This window comes from Centroberyx gerrardi, chromosome 12 (assembly GCF_048128805.1).
Source record: "Centroberyx gerrardi isolate f3 chromosome 12, fCenGer3.hap1.cur.20231027, whole genome shotgun sequence".
NCBI classification, from domain to species: domain Eukaryota; kingdom Metazoa; phylum Chordata; class Actinopteri; order Beryciformes; family Berycidae; genus Centroberyx; species Centroberyx gerrardi.
This window is the reverse complement of record NC_136008.1, coordinates 16,140,507-16,163,005: the sequence shown is the minus strand read 5'-3', so window position 1 is coordinate 16,163,005 and position 22,499 is coordinate 16,140,507. Positions and strand designations below refer to the sequence as shown.

The following is a 22,499-nucleotide window of genomic DNA, read 5'->3' as shown; positions in this document are numbered from 1 at the left end:
CACCTAGAGATGGGGACCTTTTCTCATTCGGCAGTTTGCTGTATCAGCAGTTTTGAACGGCAACGGCACAATTGAATGGCTTTGCTAGGACCCAGTCAAGCATCACACTGCTGACAGCGGGGAAAAAGATATAACGGTAATAGATAAAGTGTTCATACCAAGAATTACTGTCCTTGCTTTACCTTGGTCATACGTGTAGAGTATGTTCACGCTGGTCTACATATAATTATGTCAGGCTTCATTTAGCTAATGTCTGACAAATCCATGATCTCCTGTAATAAGAACAGTCACTTGTGTGCAGCAACACACAATTCTAGTTTTTTCACATTTTTTTTAAGTTGTTATAGCGCTACTCTATTGCCCCAAGTAAGATTCTGAGAAAACATTAGGGGGAGCATATCGCTGTTGTCGGGTAAAAAACTTGTGTCTCCAAAATGTCAACTTTTCAGGAAGAAAGAAAAAGAGCCTTGACCACCATGCATTTTTGAGTTTATGTAACTGGTTTTGAAAAGGTTTCACAAACCCAAGGGCTGTAGAATTTGCTCAACCCATAGAGGAGCATGTAAACCAGAGAGGACAGAGACGATATACACATAAGAATAATCTGCGACGGCAGTGCGTTCACACTTAGCTCACACAATGAAATGAAGGAGAGCGACCTTGATCTAGAATGTATTCAGTGAAAGATGAATAAAATGGCATTGGGGAAGTGTTTCACAGTAAATCCCACAGACAAAAGGTTGGGTAATACTCAGGCTACAGTTACGCTTTGTCATTTCAATATAATTTTTGAGATTATTATATACCCACACCAGGCCTAAAAATGGCAGTTATGCATCTCCTATGGCTGTATTTATTTAAAGGTGCTATGTGTAGCATTTTAACATCAATAAATTATTACCACACTAATTTTGAGACATTAGTACAATTACTGTAAACAAACAAGACCATCGCCAAGAAGATTAGCAGCCTCTACCACACTGCATTTTACTTTATGTGCCACCAGTCAAAGACCTGACATTCATCTAGTTACTGTACTGTATGCATTCTGACAGGACACTTCAGTATCACTCAGCGCCTTTTGCCATAATTACCGTAAACCTACACACACACACACACACACACACACACACACCAAACATGTCCCCAGCCCAACTAGTGTTTGACCTCCCAGTGTGCACACCCTGCCCAGTCCCAGCGTCAGGCTCTCTCCTGCTTTCAGGAGATTTTGAAACTTCCTCTCTGGGGCTGTCCGGCTTGCCAGATGTTTCCTGATCCCCACCACGTTCCTCGCTCACTCCCCTCCCCGGTGGTGAAAGGCAAAGGGAAGGAGGGAGCAAGGGAGTGTGTCGGTCACTCTCTCTTTAACGCTAAACACACACACAGAGATACCTGGAGTCCAACCTCTATAGCCATCTCTTCATGTGCTTCCCTGCTACAGAGGCAGACCGAGGCACACGACAACTGGGATTTACTTTGGCCGCAGTGAGAGAGGAGGCTGTAACTCACCTCCGCACACACACACACAAACACACACACTATACACACACTCATTTTTGAGCTGCTCGCCCCCCTCACACACATTTGTAAGAGTAGTGAAGAAAGCTCCCAGGCAGGACTCCTGGTGTTTTGCCTGGTGGACAGCCCTGCAGGTGGTGAGCCGGCGATGTCGTGGGACTGTGGCCTGAGGTACATGTTCTCCGTGTCCCCCGCGCTGCAGCAGGGGGGCGTGTGTGTCCTGCATGACAAGGAGGACCTATCCAGACTGGAGATGGTCCAGAGACTGGCCAAGGACGGCTGCCGCTTCCTCCAGAACCACAGCAAGGGCCCGGAGAGGACAAGCGAGGTGAGATACACAAAACGCTGCTGCAGTCGAAACATTCAAACATTCCTGTGAGTTTTAGCGATCGTAAGGGAGAGATTTCAAGTTAATTGCTTAAAAGTCTTGTTTTCAAATATTGTCATTTTCATTTCATTTTCACAAGAGATACAGAGGGACTGATATAGAAACGCAAACCTTAATGTGCAACCCAGCACTCTTCACGGAGCAGCTATCTGTGGCCTTCTCACAGTGAAAACATCAGTCAAGCTCCTTATCAGATCGTCCTCTATATCCCCATTATGTATCTAACTCAATTAGCATACACTCTCCTTGAATATTCAGTTCGAGCACATTAGGTAGCATGTTTGGCTCTGGGCTAAACAGGGGTGTTGTGTATGCTGCAGTTGTGTGAGGATTCATTGTGCTTAAGCAGCCGCTCTTGTACTCCCTGCAGAGCGTCCCATTCATCAAACTGATGTTAATGTGTTGACTGTTATTATTGGCCTCCATGCATTCTGTAATGTCTCTGCTCTCTCTCTAAAGATGAATGTTGCCATTTAGATTCTGTCTACACTGCAAAAAAAAAAAAAAAACTCTCTTCAATTTGATGGTGTATCAACAAACTGTGTAGGACATGGTATAATAGTTGTAAGGCTTTTATGCAGCATGTAAGGCTACAGGGGATATCTTAACAGAATAGAGTGCATTGAGTTAATTGATGTTTTGAATCCATAAAAGCAGCGACACTTAATTCATGACAACTGCTTTATCTGTGTGCTGATAGCCCAATTGTTTTCAGTCAAAGCATCACACCAGCAAGTTACGGCCATGATACAAACTAAACATACTTTTAACATTCAGTTGCACTTGGTCAGTATGGCAGTAGCCTCATCATCCATCAGTTTTTCATTTCAAAGTAGTGCCTCTCCAACCTGTTATAATTAAAAGTATGTTCAATTCAATCCACACACAATTACGTTTACAATATTTGACCAGTGTTTAGGATTACCTGCCAATTAGCTGCTCAAGAGAAGACTGATTGGCTGACCTCACAGTGGGCTCAGTTTTCCCCTTCCTGCCAGCTGTATCAGTGTGCTGCGCCGCACAACAATGGCAGGAAGAGTTGACGCAAGCGGCCCAGGCCAGACCACCGTGCCAAGACATTGTGTGGTTTCAGGGTGGATTCCAGTGCATCAGGTCCCTGACCTTTTCTCCAAACACTACACTGGGACTCCTTATCTATGTTGTAATTCAACATAATGACCTTTCGTCTGTACTGTAGGTCACTGCCGTAATCTGTTTATGATCAAATGTTAGTGCAACATAATACAATATGCTGTTTTACCATTGTTGTTTTAGTGGCACATGCTCTACAGCATCGTGCCAAACAAGTTTCTTATATAACTGGGTGGTGAATTCAAGAACTGGGAAAAATGTGTGTACGTTGTACCTTAAGTGTGTGTGTATCATTTGTAATCCTAGTAGTAATGGCCAGATATGCTGACCTTTTATTTAATGCTTGACATTACTGGGGATGTTAAGATTATCTGACATTATCTAGGAGTGTTTCCAGATTATAGAATGGTTTAAAATAATCCAATGATGCTACAATGCACATATTACATGTTGGCGTTGCTCATATAAATATCTAAGCCCCAGACATCAAAGAGTTTAGAAAGCAGTTAAATCCCTGCTGGTGGAAACAGGGATGCTTAACATACAGTAGGCTCCACTGCTATTAAACTGTGCGAGAGATTCTGGTGGAGGGAGATGAACGTTACGCAATCCCCTTTAATCTCCAAATAATGTTTAGATTTTCTCACCCAACACCAAACATGTTTCTAGGTCCGTTCCTTTGATAGTTGCATGCTAAATTATGCATAATTTACTTGGCTGTAAAAGCTGAAGGACTAGTTTAACTGTGATAGTTTCTGACTTTGAAGAGAAGCTCTTGTTCATGTCTGCCACTCCATGAAGTGTAGCTGCTTATGTGATGCACCTCTCTGCATGCACTGTTATTATGGAAGGCAGGGCTTGTTTTTGCTGTTGCAAAATAAATATCCCACAACCAGGCTTCAGCTTCTTAGCAAGATTAGCAAGGTTGACTGGATTCTTTTATTGTAGAACAATTCATATGTGCATTCATAATACATTTTCTTAGGCTAGATCGTGTCAACAAGTCATTGGACTTCTTTGACCCTTATAGATTTGTTTTCAAGTCTTTTTTTTTTATTATTGTAATGTTTTATAGACAGCCCTCTTGTCTTGTAAAGCAAGAATGTCAATGATCTGCACATGCTCATGTTAACATTATATTACCACAGCCAAATGATATACAAACTCGGTAGCTCAGCACTAAAAAAGGAATTTGAGTGGTTCACTTTTGAATAACAAGGCGCATCTGCGTCACACGGATTCTTCAGAGACAACATACAGGGCTGATTTATGCATCCATGGTCTTCTTCATTCCATTCCACACTTTTCCTTGAGATAAATTTAGACCAATCGAGAGGATCCTTGTTGTCTGTGTGTATCGGCACCCTGTCAGGACCGACACCTTCCAGATCCCTAAGTGTTCCATACCTTGCATGCTTGACCTGCCTTAGCTGCACAGAGAAATGCAGACTGACAGTGTCCCTCTAGCCAGTGAAACTGTCCCTGGAAGCCTGAAAGAGACAGTAAACTCTAGGCTGGGCTGCATTTGGCTGGACAGGACTTCATGCAGAGGACTGATAAATAGTGTTTACTCTGCCACTGACAGTGTCCATGTTGGGAGGACTGCTGTGGTAGCTGCGAGTCGAGGTGACCTCCAGGCGAGGGTAGGAACAGTGCGGCCCAGGCACTTTGCCTCATTAAAAGCATCCACTCTAGAGGACCCATTGTTTTTCAGTTGGACACTGGTGACCACAGAGCCCACAAAGTGGTGGCCTGCAGCTGCACTGGCAGGATCAATAATTCATTGTGAGAAAAGGTTTGTCTGCTGTTTGACCGGTCAGTGGGACACTGAGACACTCTGTTAAGTATTTTCAAGAATTCACCTTGCTTCGCTGTCGCGTTCAATGATACATATACAGTATAAACTGTATATACCGTTTAATGTTTTAAAAATGTCAACAAAGAGCGAAGAGTGTACGTCACTTCTGGACAAAAAGAGAGCCGTTGATGTCTTTTTCCCAAGAACCAGGATGCTAATCAGCACAGCCTTCCCTTTCTGGGAAGTCTCTATTTCTTTGCTTGCCGTCACTCCCCTGACCTGAAGTCATAGGTCCTGTGACAGGATAACACAGTCTGTTACTACATAGGACACACCTTACGTATGAAAGCAAGTGTGTGTGTGTGTGTGTCTGTGTGTGTGTGTGTATGTGTGTGTGTGCGGGAAGAGAGACTTAATTTGTGCAATGTCACTTAATTTTAGCAGGCAATATCTAAACTTTGGTCAGAGTCATGAATCACAGCACTAAAGGAACGAAGGCCAGCAAACATTGCCATTAATGGTCCTTTCTGTCTGTCTGAAAATATCTCTGCTGCTTAAACACGTGCCTGTCCAACTGTGTAATGTCTCTGCTGGAAAACAACCCGCCCAGTGATGGACAGCTTTGTGCGTCTCTGTTGCATTATATGTGTGTGTGTGTGTGTTTGCATACTGTGTTGATGTGTACGTCATGTGTGTCTGTGTTGTGTGCATATGTAAACAGATCACAGATCAGTGTAAGTGTGCCAGGAAGCCCTGCTTTGCTGAAGGGCCCTGGATGCCTCTGTGCAATAGGCAATTAGAGCAGAAAACTGCAACCACTTCCAGCCTGTCTGCCTGGCTAATTGCATGCACAGAGGCTTGTGTTGCATTGACTGATGGCTGTGGAGAGGGGGGTTGAAGGAGGGGGGCTGGGGCAGGACCAGTGGGCATGCAACATACAGTGGGCCTCATTAAGAACCATATCTCCAAACCCACCCATGCACTATCAAGCAGTTACTATCTTTGCCCTTTACTCCCATAACTACTGTAACAGATATTACTCTTTTGTTTTGAAAATGCAAGTAAAAAAGTAACACCAATCTGGGCAGTTCATATTAACCATTTTTGAATTTTAACAGTCTGAACTACCTCTTAATTAGCATATTCATCAAATTATGTATTGAGCTGGAAACCAAAATATAGGTACTACAACATCAGCACAGCTCTAAATTTCAACTTTTCAATTTCTCAATGGTCCTCAAAGTTTGTGTATGTGCTTTCCATTCTGTATATTGGGTTAATCTATTAATTTAGACAATCACAAACATACTGGGAAAAGAATTTAATTAAAACAACACAACCTATATGATTGTTTTTCTTTTCTTCATGCAGTTCTCAAACCATTAATAGAAGCACATTTCACTACTGTAGATCCTATATCCTATATGGAGCATTGTATTTTAATTACCTGACTGCTGAGGATATAAAATATTATATAAATATTATATATAATATTTTAAACCTATATATTGTCCTATATTATAGAAAGGAGAGTGGATGAAAGCGAAGCATGGACTGTTGACTGGTGAGGGTTAAAAGAGAGAGGGGGATGGGGTAGAGATGGCGAGTATAGCAGTTTTACTTGAAGCTGTGAAAGATTGATAACACGATGATTAAGTGACAATGTGTGACTGTATGACTCAGAGAAAGAGAGGGAGGGAGGGAGAGAGAGAGAGTGTTTGCAAATTGTGGATGAATTTATGAATTTTTACACTTTTCTTTGAAAATCATTCCTAGCAGCCAGAGGCCACAAGACTAGAACCAATCATGTGAGTCAAACTCTGAACCACTAAAACCCCGGCGATTCCACAAACTCTGCACACCAGAAGCGAGGCCACACATTTTAAATGTTTAACGGTTTGAAAATAGATTGTCTCCAGACACCACCAATAATTTAATACTCCCTAAGTAGGAATTGGTAATTAAAATATGTATGAGTTTTTTTATGTTAATCCCTGAATGGGCTCCACCGATAAGGAATGAATAATGATATATGGAAATGCTCTTTCATTTACAGTGCTGGCTTTGACAGAGTATTATGATGGAAATCAGTGGTGATGTGTGTGAGTGGAAGAAAATACAGGGGAATCTCCTTGGTGATAACACGCTCCCTCCCCCTCCCTCCCTCCCTCTCTCTCTCTCCCTCTCTCTCTCTCTCTCCAGCCCCAGAGTGACGAGGCAGTCCGTGTGTGTGTGAGGGAGAGGGGCCACAATGTGCTCGTTCTCCAGAGAGTGTCGTCAGAGCAGCCAGCCCCCTCTGCATCAGCGAGGGGAGGAGGGAGCACAGAGGAGAGGCACAGGAGGTAAGCCTCTCTACTCCACTCCCCTCCTTCCTTCATTCCCTCCCTCCCTCCCTCTCTCTCTCTCTCTCTCTCTCTCCCTCTCTCTCTCTCACTCTCTTTCTCTCTCTGTATCTCTCTCTCTCAGCACTCTCCCCTCTCATCATTCTCCTTCTCTGCCTCTCTGGATCACACACTCACTCATGCATGCTTACATCACAGCTCCCTACACATAAATGACCAGATTGAATACATATAAGTAAGGAGCTTGGGACTGTGAGCCACAGCTCTGCTGGCTGGCTTCCTATTCAGCTCACTCAGGCTGGGTGTGGAGAGCTTTTTCACGGGTAAAACACTCCGGGATACCACGGTGTGCTTGAGGGATTGACAGTAGTGGACTCCGGGCTGTAGCAGCTGCAGGTGGATGGATGGATGGGTAAAGGGGGCATGCAGCAGTAACCACGGCAACGGTGCCGGTGCGAGGGCACGGGGACTCTGTGAGGATGGGCTCTCGGCCACAGCCCCTGGACCTGCGACGAGAGGAGGGCAGGCTGCTGCACGCCGCCTTGGTGGAGCAGGAGGAGGACGAGGACGACGAGGAGGGCTCCGAGGAGAGCAGCAGCGACAGCACCAGCCGGGCGGAGGCGCTGACCATGCCCACCTTCGACGTCCCCTACTTTCGCTACATAGACGAGGAGGGGACGGAGGGGGAGGAGGAGTGGAGCAGCAGCCGCTCTCTGTCCTCCATCGAGGAGGACTCGTCCACTGACTCTGTTGTGTCCGACAGGTACATGGTGGTGTCGGGGACGCCGGAGAAGATCTTGGAGCACCTGCTGAACGACCTGATGCTGGACGACGACCAGGGGACGACACCGGGCAAGGAGTCAGGTCAGCACTCGTTCTGCTCTTACAGTGTCTTGTCAGTGTGTGGATAAGTCATGTCAGCATTTTATTGAGCAAAAACGTCACTGAAATGTGTGTAGAATATTCATCTGGTGGGTGAAGGGGCAACTTTATGTCTACAGCATTAGTTGGTGGCTTGCTTGTGAATATCCATTGATATGTGTGTGTGTGTATGTGTGTTAGAGAGAGAAAGAGAGAGACAGAGATCCCTTTACTTTCCACTCCTCCCCTCCCCTCTCTCGCAGATGAGCTGGGACAGCAGCCCCCTCTGGGCAATGGTACTGGGCTAATCATGTGTCATCATTCCCAGAGTGGCACTAAGTTTGGGCCTGTTCATTTAACAGGCTGTGACAGAGATAGGGGTTGCTCATATATTTTTTTGAGTGAGGGGTTAATGGAGTGCAATACACAGAGCAGCCTCACTGCCACAACAAATCAACACGTTTCCTCTCATCCCAGCAGGTAGATGAAAATGTTGTGCTGTTGCCAAGGCAGAAGAGACTTTTGGTTGCCGAAGCCGGGTAGATGGGTAGATGAGACATGAAGATAGAGAGGAGTGGTACAGTCAGACAAGGAGAGAAAGAGAGCACTAGAGAGAAACGAGGGACACTGTAGAGTGAGGGAAAGATAGGGGAAAGAGGGAAGGGAGGGAAGAGAGAAAAAGAGAAGATGCAGAGAGAGAGAGAGAAGATGCAGAATGTTCCTGGGAGATGGATGTGGTCACAGATGATCTCCCATCAGGATGTATGCAGGCTCCCCCCATACCAGAGATCATTGCTCATTCTGATGAGGAAGTGAGTGGAATTGATCTAAATGTCCTCTCAGGAGACCTGTCTGCAATTCCAGCTGGTGCACTGCACATGTACCAGACTCGTTATGTTTCAGGTTAAATCACAATATTTCATGACTATAGTTTAGCATGTAATATTGATGTAATGTTGAACATAAAGTTGAATTATTTAGATCTCTGGGAGAAGTGGCTACGAAAAGAAATCCCTTGTGTCTGTTCCTTCGGTTAGTGTATTCGCTCTCACCACATCCACACAGTACATCTAAGCTAATTACCTGTGGGGTCGGTAGGCAGTGGGTTGTTGACAGATCATTCAGGATTAGCTCACCTCGCGGTGAGTGTACCGAAGTCAAGCCTCCATGGGGAGCTGGGGGCCGGGGCAAGATGCTGAGTGAAGTCCCAGGGTCAGTGTACCAGAGACCTGGAGACGAGGAGGAAGGAGCTGAGTCCCGAAGAGCAATTGATCTGCGCTCAATGATGCTTAATAGTCTGACTCCATTTGGCCTTGGTTCACTCGATTTGAATTCGGAAGCTCTAAATGCGACTAATACTACTGCTGCTACTGCTGCTGCTGCTGCTGATGCACTGGGAGGGTCACCGCAGCGGAATAACAAGAAGGATGATAGCGTGAGAGATCCCAGACTTCATCAAAAACAGATTTACTTCAACATCCACCAAGCTCGCCTCATTGTTCTGTCTCTCAAAGAAACTCGATGATTGTGAAAATGAATGAGTGCATCAATATGACCGATGAACGCAGACAAATTTTGATGTTGTGTTTACAATTATGAGTACCGTACATTACATTACAAAGGCAATTTTATATTATATTGCGGTGGCACTTGCCCTCCCCTCCTCCCCATATCCAGCATACAGCATTAAGAATGCAGAAGATCTTTCTATCTTTCTGCAAGAGATGGCACTTTTTAAGAGCACCACAGGCATACTGGAGGAAAAGCAGACTTGAACTACTGCACTGGTGTACACTGTGTAGCTCTCTAGCACTCACAAGTGTTCAATCTTGCCTTCTTTCCCTGTACACAACCTCTGAGTGCAGCTATTGATTCCAGCTCTGCACAGATTCACACTGCACACTGCCAACTCTAAAAAACACCTAATGGAACATTTGTGTGCTAAATGAGAGGATGTTCCAGCTCTCTGAGTGATGCACTGTGTGGGGAGACGTTAATGCTTATGTGTAATAGAAAACAGTCTCAGTGAGTAAGCGGATACAAGTATTTAATTGAATTACACAAATTGCTTCATGTATAGACTATCATGACAATTTTATGTTTTTATACACAAAAGCATGGCTTGTGATGACTGCTGCAGCCTTAACATGACAAATTTACATGCTTATCTCAGAAGCTGAACTGATCAATTTCAAGACTACTTATTAAAATGCAGAAAGTCATAGGTTTGATTGGCAAGCTGATTGATTGCACAACAGTTTGAAAGACTAGATCAATTAGATCAATTAATCCATTCTGGGATTCTTTATAATAGGAAACTAAATTTGATTTGATGCGAGTGTGTGATTATAGGATTCTGTGTGATAGAACACTACAGATTAGTTTGAACACGCTTTTTAAAATGCAGCTGTCTAAGAAAGAAAGACGAGACTGAAAGCATCACAAAAAGGAGAAAAATGCATCAGCTCTCCTAGTTTATCAATTCAAAGATATGGGCCATGGCCTACATTCACTTCTCTGGCCAAGGCCAGCATAGTCTATTAATGATACTGGAAAAAAATAAAATAAAAATGGAGTGGCAGTGACAGTGACAGCTTCCACAGGACCTTAAGGTTTAAGGTTTTTGGGTTAACTAACTTGGAACACAAAACTGTCGCAAAACTTAAAAAACAGGCCCTCTGCTATAAATTGTGTAGATTGAAACTTTACTGGAGAGGCTTTTCCCTGCTATTTTGCTCTAGTGGAAAAAAAACAACAACTTTAGAATAAACCTTCAGGTCTTCCACACAACATAATGAAATATTCATTCAGTTTTCTAACTTCAGTAACATAACCTGCAGAGTGTACAGCTTGAGGAGAAGTAGTATATGTGCTGCTACTCCGGAGAAAGGCCTTCAGTTAAGAATATCTGGAAAAAAGACACATAGTGTGTGATACAGTATAGTGCATGGTGAATGTGTGTGTGTGTGTGTGTGTGTGTGTGTGTGGGGGGGTGTAGTAGGTATGTGGGTGGGTGACAGCAAGAAACGCATGTGTCATGTGTGTTGTTTGCTTGCTTTGTATTAAGGCGTGTTACTGTGTGTACTGTACTCTTCATGTGTGAGCTGAATGTGTAAGAGTGTGTAACCGCTCATAAGCAGTGAGTGATGCATCTACAGCTGCACCGTGCGGATTAACATAATGATGTCGGGGAGTTCTGTGGACCAGAACGCACACAAAGGCCCTGGGAAGCAAGTGTGAAATTAAAGGGGAGAATTTACAATTCTGGGTGTGAGGCGCACTTACAGAGAGGAGGAGAGGAGGTTGGCCCTAATAGGATTTGTAGAGCTTTTCTTTGTGGCCAGGCGTCATTTCTGAAGACGTTGTCCCTCTCTTGCTCTTTCTCTCTTAGAACTTATCATATCAGCACATTTGTAGCACTTATTTCCTAATGTCCACTGAGTAATTGTCTACCTTTTACTAGCAGATACTGGGGCACAGGGGCACTCACAAACCTTTTATGTAATTGACAATAATTGCTTATAAATACAGTAGATCAGGCAACATCTTTTTTTATAATGGTAAAAACCTTTTAAGTTCGAAAATGTGTCATGACGATGTAGAGTGTGACTGCATTACATGTTAAGTGGAATTGTCAGTCAGTTGTTCACTGACAACAACTTATCTATTTGACCAGCTAATGATGTCATCCACCCATTTACAGAAACGCTTAGCTATGTGTAACCTTGGATGGGAATCATACAAGGACACAGCCGCTGAAAATGCTGCTTGTAAACACATTAAGGTGATGGCTCAGCAATATCAGATCACCATTTTGTTCGCAAAGATAATTAGAATGAAAACATAGACTCCGCCGGAGGTTAGAGAGAGTCAAGTGACACATTGACACTATTGGCTTATCTTCAAGGATACAGCCTGCGGTAGAGATCTTATGAGATTGAAGATGAAGGTATTAAAGGAATGTATGAAACTCAAGTGAGCGTGGAGCAAATTACAAGTGAGGAGTCCTCATTGGTTTCAGCACAAGTCATTATCTATAGACTGACCAAGAAGGATGATGACTCAATCTAGGGTAAAGTGCAATTGAAAGGTCATTCACATTAAGCTCGCTCTGAAACGACTCTGCCTAGTGCTTGCTCATCGACATTGCTCAGCAATGGAAGATCTCTCATTGTTATTGTTATTAAAATGGGATAGGAACAACAGAAATCATGTCTCTAAATTGCCATCTCAATAAAATGCATGCATAGTTACAAGCCTTAACAGCATACAGTAGGTCACAGTATATCAGCCTTCCAGTATCCTGTATTCAAGAGTGTTTTAATCCATGTGTCTTTAATCCAATTTCTTTATATTCAGGTACATTTTGTGTATGTTATATAGCAGTTGGATTAATTTCTAAGCTTTTTAAGAGTCTAATAATGTATTTTAAACTTATACTGCAAAAATATATAATTTTGTATTCAGTGTCAACGATGTGTGTCCCTTTACAGATACGCTTCTGGATGACTTTCTGCTGACCTACCCAGTGTTCATGTCAACCAGTGATTTATGTCAAGCTCTGCTGGGACAATATCCTTGAACGCAGGCGTTGTTACAGGAACAGCGTCACAGTCTATCACATAATAACCATCTTCAGTGAATATTACAGGCATAAATAGATAGTTTTACACACATTTATGACTGTTTTATTAACACTGACCTACTCCACTTCACTTAACTGTGTCTAAAACAGTCTCTCTTGATACCCATCCTCTTGCATCCACATCCCGCCAATAGGCTCCCTTCATGCTTCACTTCCCTGCAGGATATTCTATACGGCACTTTATGTCAGCAAATTGAACTCCCTCCCTGTCCGTGCTGAAGCCTTAACTGAAGCCCACCTATTGCGGCAAGCGATACAGAGGGAAAGAGGACAGGAAGGAGACTCTAGAGAGGAAACGAAAAGTCCTGCACCTGGTGCTGCAGTGGATCGCTCTCTGCAGAGACTTCCTGAGGGAAGACGAGCACGTCAAATTGTTTATGAAGGTAGGAAAGAAGTGACGAAAAAGGGTGGAAGCTGGGTGTGAGGGGAACTAAATGTGGGTGCGAGGGGAAATTAAAATTGGCGTTTCCTTCCAGACCTTGTATCGTTACGTGTTGGACGACCTTTATGAGCACCCAACGCTGGAGAAGGATCTGAGGGAGCTACAGAAACTCCGACAGCTGCATCGCAGGCAGTGAGTGACCATATGATAACTTACTTTGTGTGTTATCATAAGGAATTAAGAGACAGAATAATTCAGTGAATACATACATAATATATAATATGGAAAAACTGATGTATTCATAAATATCAAGTCTGGGCGTATATAGAGAAACAGGAAATATGACTGTTGGAGTTCTGAAAAGAAGAAATAGACTAGCTGGGCCTTGGGCACAAAGGGGGAGCCTCTTCTCTGCCTGCTGCCTTTATTTAGGATCTCAGTCCCATCAATGCATCCATTCATAGATGAAGAGTAATTGCAGTGTTCTGGGGTGTTATGCATGAAAATATGAAGGTCACTTATCTTGCATCTCCGAAATTGAGGAGATACAGGGATTTTAGAGAATTAATGACAAGCTGTCAGAAATGTCATGTTTATTTTTGTCACTGGCGTCAAAATGCATTCCTCAAAAGCCCAACTCAGAATTAAAGTATGGCACCTCTACTGAGACACTGTTGCTGCTGCAGTGTCTATGTGAATTTAATTTATTGAGGTTAAGTTATTAATCTCAAATTGGCTGGCTGAGCTTGTTATACAAGGCAGTAAGTGCCAGCTACAGGATACACGAGTTTGAATTGTATATTGAATCTGCAAATGATTTCTTGTTAATTGTTATTAACACTGGAACAGAAAGGTCATGCATTTTGAGTTATGTGACTTTAAAAGTTGCAGTTATTTTAAATCTGTGTAGAAACCCATAATTAATACACTCAGAATCAAACATGGTAGAATCTTTAACACACATTTTGCTGATTCTTACTATATTGATGGGCTATTTGCCTGTTTTGAAAGAGATACTGTTCCTCAGCTACAGTTTCTTGCTGAATGTCTTGGCTTAATAAGGAAAAGCACTACCCAGCACTTTGACATTACAGTGTAAACAACCCCCAGTCACCAGACACGCTGCCACACCCATGTCTCCCTTCCCCTCCTTCAGCCACAGCCTCCAATCAGAGCGGCTCCCAGGGGAAACTCCAACCTGCCGCCCATTAGACCAATGCAGATCATTCCACCTGACAGTGCTGCCATTATCTGGCCCTGCCTTATTCATGTTTATATCCAGGGAGACAAATCCACAACACCCACTCCCTCAGAGCTGTGGACTTTGTGTGGGTGTCACTAACAGGCATGCTCTACTATTTATGAGCTCTTCTCACTCAGGGTCACCCTGGGGGAGGACAGGGTTGACTGCTTTGTGGCAATCTGCTGCCAGGCGGGGAAGCTAAAAGGAGTCTTTTTTTATAGAAAGAAGACTCAGCAGCTATTAACCTGTCTTAGCCTTTTGCTCCCATCAACCTCTATCAGCCCTCTGTGGAAAAAGAAAGCTTAGCTAGTATATGGGGAGAATGGCACATTCACCTACAACAGGATGGTCAAATGTTTTTGAAAGCTTAGGAATGAAACACTCCCCGTTCTCTTGCACTCTTTCCTCATATGGCATTATAATGCATGACGTGGGGTTCACTGACATTCACGGTGACTCCATTTTTGGAGGAGTGAGAGAGTGAATTAGATCATCAGCTCTGTTTTTGAGATGACAGTGGGAATCAGGTTTTTCATTAGTGCGGGGCTGCTGCTGCTGGCCGGCGAAGGGGGGATCCCCCAGGACAGGCTTTGTGCCAACATGCCTATTGTGATGCAGAGCCCAGTAGAGGCTGAGGGATGATAATGGACTTGGGGCTATCCATCACACTAGCTATAGGCCTAGCTGATGAGAATAGGGTGATTAAATGAAGGGATCAGATTGGAAGGTCTAATGTCTACACAGCACTCACATCTAGCCTTGACACTGAGCTTTAATAATGGACTGGATGCAGCAGAGGAGTGTATACATTCACTTTACCTTGATTATAGACTGTGCGTCTGGTAAAGTTGTTTTTATACTATAGTGTGGTTAGTTGACATATGGGAGCCTGAAGGAAAACACACTAGTGCAGATTGTTGAATGAATTAAAAAATACAGTTTATACAGACTTTCTGCCTGTATAGCTGATGCTGCACTTTACTGATTTATGTCTTCTACCTCTTTCTCCTTTCTCCAGTACGGTGGATGAATATTCTCCTCACAGAAAGGTAAGGGATGGGCTCCTGTGTTTGTTCTCTTTACTGCACTAAGACAGATTGAATTTTATCGAATGGGACCTGACTGGATACTTCGACACCCTAGTTTGGGTGTTACGGCTATTGTCCTCACATTTCCTGCTCAAGACATTGTTCTGTAGTTCGACATTAACGCACGGCGTTCTCAAACAATATGAATGTGTGAAGAACTCTACGCATTTCCCTTCTTTTAGAGCAAAGCACTTTTCCACCAATTGAGCGTGAAAGAGAGCGGGCTCCAGTCCAGAGGCACACAGAGGGACACCAAGGAAGGTGAGTCGTAAAACATGGCTTTCCTCACACATTCCTCCCATCATACGTTGTTTCCAACGTTGACGTTACATTGTGCAGAACGGAGACGTTTAGGACAATAGGAGTCCTTCAGGGGCTATTTTTGTCTGCATTTCTTTTTAACCTTTCTCCAGGGAAAGTCAGCTGAGCACTCTTGCTCTTTTCCAGCGACATCCTGCTCCACGTTCACACAGTTCCACACATTCACACCTGGGAGCTGCGCAGTACAAATGTTTTACATTGCATCTGTCATGGCAGCGCTACACTTAGAAAGCCAGATGCAGTGCGTTCTATATTATGCCATGCTGAAACGGTATTTTCTCTCTCTCCCAGTGCTTTGTCACGTGTACATGACCATGGACTCTTACCTGAGTGTGAGGGCCCAGGCTGGGGTGGTGGCCCAGGAGCTGCTGCAGGCAGTGGCAGAAAGGATGGACGTCCCCCAGGAGGAGCTGGTACTAGTGGCCATCACTTACCCAGGAGGTAAACACCATCTTAACCAACCAACCACATACCAACCATCATTAAATTCTCACAATATCTCATACTTACATTTTAGCACATTTTGGATTGTAGAATATGCTCAGGCTGAGACATGAATGTCTGAATGTAATCATATGAGATTTGACCTAACCCTGACCCTAACATATTTTCTGCTACATGAATACAAGCCAGTCTGCAGACATGGAGAACAGGGAGAAGTGAGCAATCATTTGCAGTCCAGCAATGTAAAGTCATTCCCTGTTATCGGTGACTGAAGTGACTGGCTGCCTCAGAGTGTAGCATGGCACCAGGAGTCTTATCTCTATAAGCGATAGCTTGTGACACGCTGCCGGACAGGTTTTTAATGGCATTCCACTGTTTGTGATATTTTCCTCCTCTGCAGGTAGGCTCCTCCTCCAGCCGCAGGACAGAGTCTACTCTGAGTCTTTAAGGGCGGTGGGGAGGCTGCACGTGTGCAGGAAGGACCTGGGTGAAGTCCTGGTAGGAATATTAATGTGTCCCTTCATGGAGTCCATCGTGTAAAACTACATCATTTCTTCTGTCAGGCCTTTTGGTTCATTTATAACACTTATACACCAGTTCAAAAGTAATGAGTAAGACAGCTGATTAATAATACAACATATGCATATACAGTATATATGGGCTTATGTCAGGAACCTCACAACATCTTCAATACAAAATGTTAAATCTGTTCACATGAAATAACTTCTATTCTGCATATAGGCATCACTGATCTTGTCACCGACTACTATTAATGCTCTTTCATTCCCCCTGTTCAGAACCCATTCACAGACAACTCAGAGCTGCAGCAGAGGACAGCTCGCATACTCAGCATGAACACATGGGATGTGGCTGTTGCCCTCACCAACTTTGACTGGACCATCTTTGACTCGATACACGAGGTCCGTCCCACAGCTGTGAATATAGCTTAGGCAGATTTTATTGCCTCTAAAATGGCTCATTTCTCACGGCTCGTTCATGAAATGTCTAACCCGTATTAAAGACATTAGACATGATATGCTATGTGCCCTGCTGTCCTCGACTTATGAACATCATTTTTTTGTTCTTTTACAGCAAGAACTTGTGTATTTCACCTTCAGCCGCCATGCTAGCAGCAGCCACACTGTGGCGCTGGAGCTGCTGCTGCAGCGCTGCGATGAAGTGCAGCTGTGGGTGATGACTGAGGTGCTGCTGTGCCCTACGCTCTGCAACAGGGTCCAACTCATCAAGAAGTTCATCAAGATTGCTGCCCAGTGAGTACCTGAACGCACCTCCTGCTGAAAGTGCAAGGCTTTACTGATTCTCATCCTATAAAAGTGTCTTTCACACTATTCTATACATTGCTGGCCAACACTGCAGCAATACAGGCCCAAATGTTTCTTAGTGGGGTGAGATGCTAGCTGAGGTTTACATGGGGATGCTGCCCCCTCTAGTGGCAGATCGATAAATTGCATCTATTGCTGTGCTGTTCAGCTGTGCGCCTGGATATAACTGAATCATGTCCTCTTCTGCTCTGTGATAGCTGTAAAGCACAGAGGAACCTCAACTGTTTCTTTGCCATTATAATGGGCCTGAACACAGCAGCTGTGAGCCGCCTGAATCAGACATGGGAGGTGAGGATCCCCCTTTTTTAACAAAAGCATCCTTTTTTGTTTGTGCCATCTACTCTGTCATTAGTACAAAGATGCAACCTGTTTTTTTTGTCCCTGCAGAAAATTCCTGGGAAATTCAAAAGGCTGTTTGCAGAACTGGAGACAATGACAGTAGGTTTAATTTCTCATACTCACTGCAGGGCATCACAGAACCCAATATGTCTGTTTTCTAAAAAGCATGAAAAGCATTAATCCACACTGTAATACTCTAGGGTTTATAATCATCTTCCACATCTAGTCTCTGGGTATACGAAACATATGGGGAAATAAATTGATGTATGTAATTCCCCAAAAATCAGGTGCTGGAGTTGTAGACGGTCATTAGAATAAAAACAAAAAAAAATGCTCCACATTGCCTCTAGTGCTCCCTTCATTTATTTCTAATTTACACTACACATGCAAACAGCAAAGCATGCGTGCACTCGCCCACACATTCACCTCTAGAGGATAAGGCTCATTCGTTTTGAAAATGTCTTCACAGGATCCCTCTCTCAACCACAAGGCCTACAGGGAGTCCTTCAAGAAGATGAAGGCGCCAAAGATCCCCTTTCTTCCTCTGCTGCTTAAAGGTGTGCGCAGTATTCTGTCACTTCACTGTAGTCTAACTAAAGGTAGAGAGAGAGAGAGAGAGAGAGAGAGCCCTGTGAAATATTTATTCCATCAGGCAGATTTGAGATTCCTTCAACAAGCACACTGTTTACCACATATTCTTCTGAGCGAATACTGATCAGATGTTTATTTCTTTTAGATATCACATTCATTCATGAAGGCAACAGAACGTTTCATGATAACCTGGTTAATTTTGAAAAGCTGGTAAGTCAATGAACCTTATAGCACAGTATGTTTCTGCACATAGAGAGCAGTGCTGAGCTTTAAATGTCACTGTTTAATTGAGCTTGTGTCCATGTTGTCTCCCAGCACATGATAGCAGACACAGTGCGGCTCATCCGGCAGTGTCAGAAAGATCACATGGGTTCGTATTCAGGTCTTTCATTACTCTGTTGCTTTATGAGATAACAGCTCCATTAAACTTTTGTTGCCTGTTGTTAACATGTAATCAGTGTTGGCCCATGGTAAATCAAACAGTGGGCAAACTACCAGTCAAAAGTTTGGACACACCTGATATGTTTTTCATTCTCTTAAAACCATTTTGATCTAAAGGCTTATGCTTAAATGCTTGAAATTTGTTTCTTAGACAAATATAAATAGTGAAGTTGATGCCTACTGTATGTATGAATTTCTTTCCATCAAGGCTACTTTAAAGAATCTAAAATATAGATAGTTTTAATTTGTTTAACACTTTTTTGGTCACTGCAATAGTTTTGATGTCTTTGCTATTATTCTAAAATGTGACAAATAGTAAAAATATAGAAAAATGTAGTGTGTCCAAACATTTGACTGCTAGTGTATGACCTCCAGTTTGTGATCATCATAAGGCAAACAGCCACTGATATGGACAAAATCAATTAAATTTAAGCTTTGTTTTCTTAAAATACCGTATCCTCATGTAACTTAAACCAGGTTCATACCTGCTATGATGTATACAGTGAATTTACTTCATGAAGATTAATAGTAACAGGGAAATGAGTTTAGCTTGGGTTTTATAAGTGGAAAGTCACAGTAATCTCCATTGTGGTACATAGACTTGTCCTATATGACATGTTGGTGTTGATGGTCTATTTACTGCAGTGGACAGGACAGTAGATTTCACCAGGTGATCAATAAACGATGTGATATTGTTAACTGAGTCTCATTGGAATGGATGTAGAAAATCCTTACAGTGCACATTCATAGATAAGTACGAAGGACAGAGCAATAACGGTTAATGACCTGTCCTGCATGCTGCTGTCTCAGCTTCTGAAGTAACAGTGTGCGCTTTTCTGTTTTTCCAGGAAATGGCATTACCCAAAAGAGCAGCTCAGAAGTGCGAGCCTACATCGATTACCTTCATATCATCGACAATCAGCAGACTCTGTTTGAACTGTCACACAGGCTGGAGCCTCGGGCATAAACAAAAAGCTCTTACTGTACTTCCCACTCTGTCAGCCCGTCTGTCGGATTGCCAAGGAAACAATCTACCGCTGTCCCATACATCTCTCAGGACTCAAGTCAGCATCCAAAGGACGCTGCGCGACCCGGGCCGACCACAGGAGGGAGCCAGTCAATCAGGAAAACACTGGCCACAGACAACAAGAGGCAGCAGAGAACAGATCCTGGCTTAGATGTATAAATCCCTGCATAGATTCACTAGTAAAAAGCTGCATACAAACATTTAACTATCCATCTATCAATTTATCTATAGAAAGATAATTCTATACAAATGATAAATTAAGCCCATAGGAGGAGGTGAACAATGCAGCAAAAAGTGTGTTGTATGGCCTAAATTATTCCCATCAGATTATTTTTAGGCCCATCATATCCCACTCTTCAATCCCCTTTAAAACATGTGTATGCATGATGGATAGCCACATTTAACCTCATGTCAGGTTTCCCAGACTTTGCATGGAAAGAGTTGTGTGTACCTTTTTTGTATGTATGCAGCATTTATACATCTGGCCTTTGGCAGGAGAAGGATGTCCCATCAGAAATAACCAAAGAGTATTTCAGCTAAATGGTTCTTTACACAAACTTTTCATTGCTCTGTGGTAAACAGACCTTCACTAGAGCAGAGTTAACCACAATCCAAATGTCCACTTTGCAGGACTGAGGACATTCAGTAGCTACTGAACCAGTACAGTGTATGCACAACAAGATGTTTTGCTAAACTGAAACAAGACTATAAAAAATAGTGAAAGGTGATTCCTAAATCTACAGTTAAATAGATAACTTTTTCATATATTATTTTCACTATCTATTTTTACATTGCAGAACGCTTAAACCGTATTTCCATTGTTTATCCATAAAGAGCAGCGTAGTAGATAAGGCTTTACCTCACTGAAAGCAGTGTTGGTGTACCAGGAGATATGAGCTGGATGTATAATGCATTTCTTTGGCGTGTGTGTAAACTGATTATAGTCATTCAATCCTTGTCAGTTGGGAGCGAGTGAGTGAAAGTTGCGGCGAGTGCATCCATGTGTGTGAATGAGCTATAATCACATCATATGTTAGTGCCAAATACCATAAAAATTGCCATTCAAATTAATGCTAATTGCTCATCTTTTAAAAAGCATAGGCGCAATGATCTCTATCTAGTTTAGCTGTGGACAATCAGTTAGTTGAAGCAGCAGACCCACATTATACGTCTCTGTATTTGGCATTAAATGAACAGCAATAGCAGAACCAAGTACTATGGCACCTTCTGGATAAAAATATGTAGAAAAAGAGGAAAAAATATAGAAGCCATTTGCTTATTTTATAGTGTGTAGTTATAGAAAATACAGTATTTATTCTCTAATTTGGTCATCTGAAAATATTAATTTCTGCCCTCAGGTTAGGCCATTTTAAACAGGCCTTGTGCAGTGTTGTAGATTAAATTTTAAAACTTATTTGTACATGTTGGAATTTAAAGACCATGATGAACATGATGAGATCATGCTTTAGCAGTACGTTTTTGTCTTATTTTGAATTCCTTTTATCTCTAACAATGTACAGTTGATTCCATTTCTATATGTTGATAGACTGAATAGGGATACTTATTTATTTCATAATTATTTATTTGTTCTACAGCTTAATAATAACTCAGTCTATTTGTTTTATGTACGTGCCATTGTTGAGATTTTGGCTGGTCTGCATGACATGGCAACCCGTGGATTGACCACCAGTGTCGACTGTGCATGTAATAAAATATTCTTCATAAACAATTATTCTGCCATGCTGTTCATATTATGTTGTTCATGACATTGTTTCACAAGCATCAAGGCAATACAAAGTCACAAGTTACTGTATTATCACTAACTTCTCATGTGCAATAGTTTTAATATTGTTATGGGATCATGATAAAATGATAAGACTATTATTAAAATCATGATAAATGTCAGCTTTTAGAGGAAAAAAAAGTATATTTTATGCCTTCTGAAACCCGCCCATGTCAATATCACAGACCTTTCCAGTCACTGGTGAGGCTTCACTGCCTCTCTGTGGCTACAGAAGGGAACTGCTCCTAAAAACTGTGGAAAGAGATTAGTGGCAGCAGAGATTGTATTTCATAAAAAAAACAACTGTCTAACTAGAACAATCTAACATAAATTATGAACACACGATTCTAAGTTTGACACCAATCCCGCTAACAACTTTTATTAACATTTGTTATATTACAGGGAACTAGAAGAGATCTTACATTTGACTATTTGTCTAATTGACATGCTACAGTCTCACAGCTTGGGATCTGTGTTTTAACTGTGTCACCTGATGAGAGCCTGCTTCTTCACAAACTCAGTGATTTGCAAAGCGCTGCCAACAGATTCCTCATTAAATTCACAGGATAACAAAACCATTAGTAAACAAAGTCCTTTCTTTGGTTCTCTGAGGCGGAGGTGTGACCCAGATGCCCTTGCTGACTTTAACCAGGTGTCCCGGTTGGCCTTTAACATGACTATCTGTGGCATGACCCCTGCTGTGCCTGGTCCTGTACCCTGCCATTTCCTCCCAAACACTCCTAGCACTGTATCATTTCCCTGTCACCAAATGACTGGCTAGCTGCTGTGGCGTGCTAATGAGAGGAAGAGAGGGCAGACGAAGAGAATCTACAGGAAGGCTTGTTCTTCATTT

General features: G+C 42.7%; 1 protein-coding gene across 3 annotated transcripts; it reads left to right on the top strand.

Moving 5' to 3' along the window:
* The first annotated feature begins 1,666 nt into the window (after positions 1 to 1,666).
* LOC139914117 (rap guanine nucleotide exchange factor 5-like) lies at positions 1,667 to 21,584 on the top strand. 3 transcript variants are annotated; one of them, XM_071902322.2, is made up of 18 exons: positions 1,667 to 1,846; positions 7,005 to 7,138; positions 7,902 to 8,002; positions 12,493 to 12,571; positions 12,883 to 13,027; positions 13,121 to 13,218; positions 15,288 to 15,318; positions 15,540 to 15,618; positions 15,970 to 16,119; positions 16,523 to 16,620; positions 16,920 to 17,042; positions 17,215 to 17,393; positions 17,663 to 17,753; positions 17,853 to 17,903; positions 18,274 to 18,361; positions 18,541 to 18,605; positions 18,711 to 18,765; positions 19,685 to 21,584. In XM_071902322.2, the coding sequence occupies exons 1-18, from the start codon at positions 1,667 to 1,669 to the stop codon at positions 19,801 to 19,803; spliced, it is 1,866 nt and encodes a 621-aa protein (XP_071758423.1). In that variant the 3' UTR covers positions 19,804 to 21,584. The 3 variants fall into 3 exon arrangements, with proteins under 3 accessions (XP_071758423.1, XP_071758420.1, XP_071758422.1); XM_071902319.2 differs by having other exon boundaries at positions 6,999 to 7,136; positions 7,885 to 8,002; XM_071902321.2 differs by having other exon boundaries at positions 6,999 to 7,138.
* Positions 21,585 to 22,499: the final 915 nt, after the last annotated feature.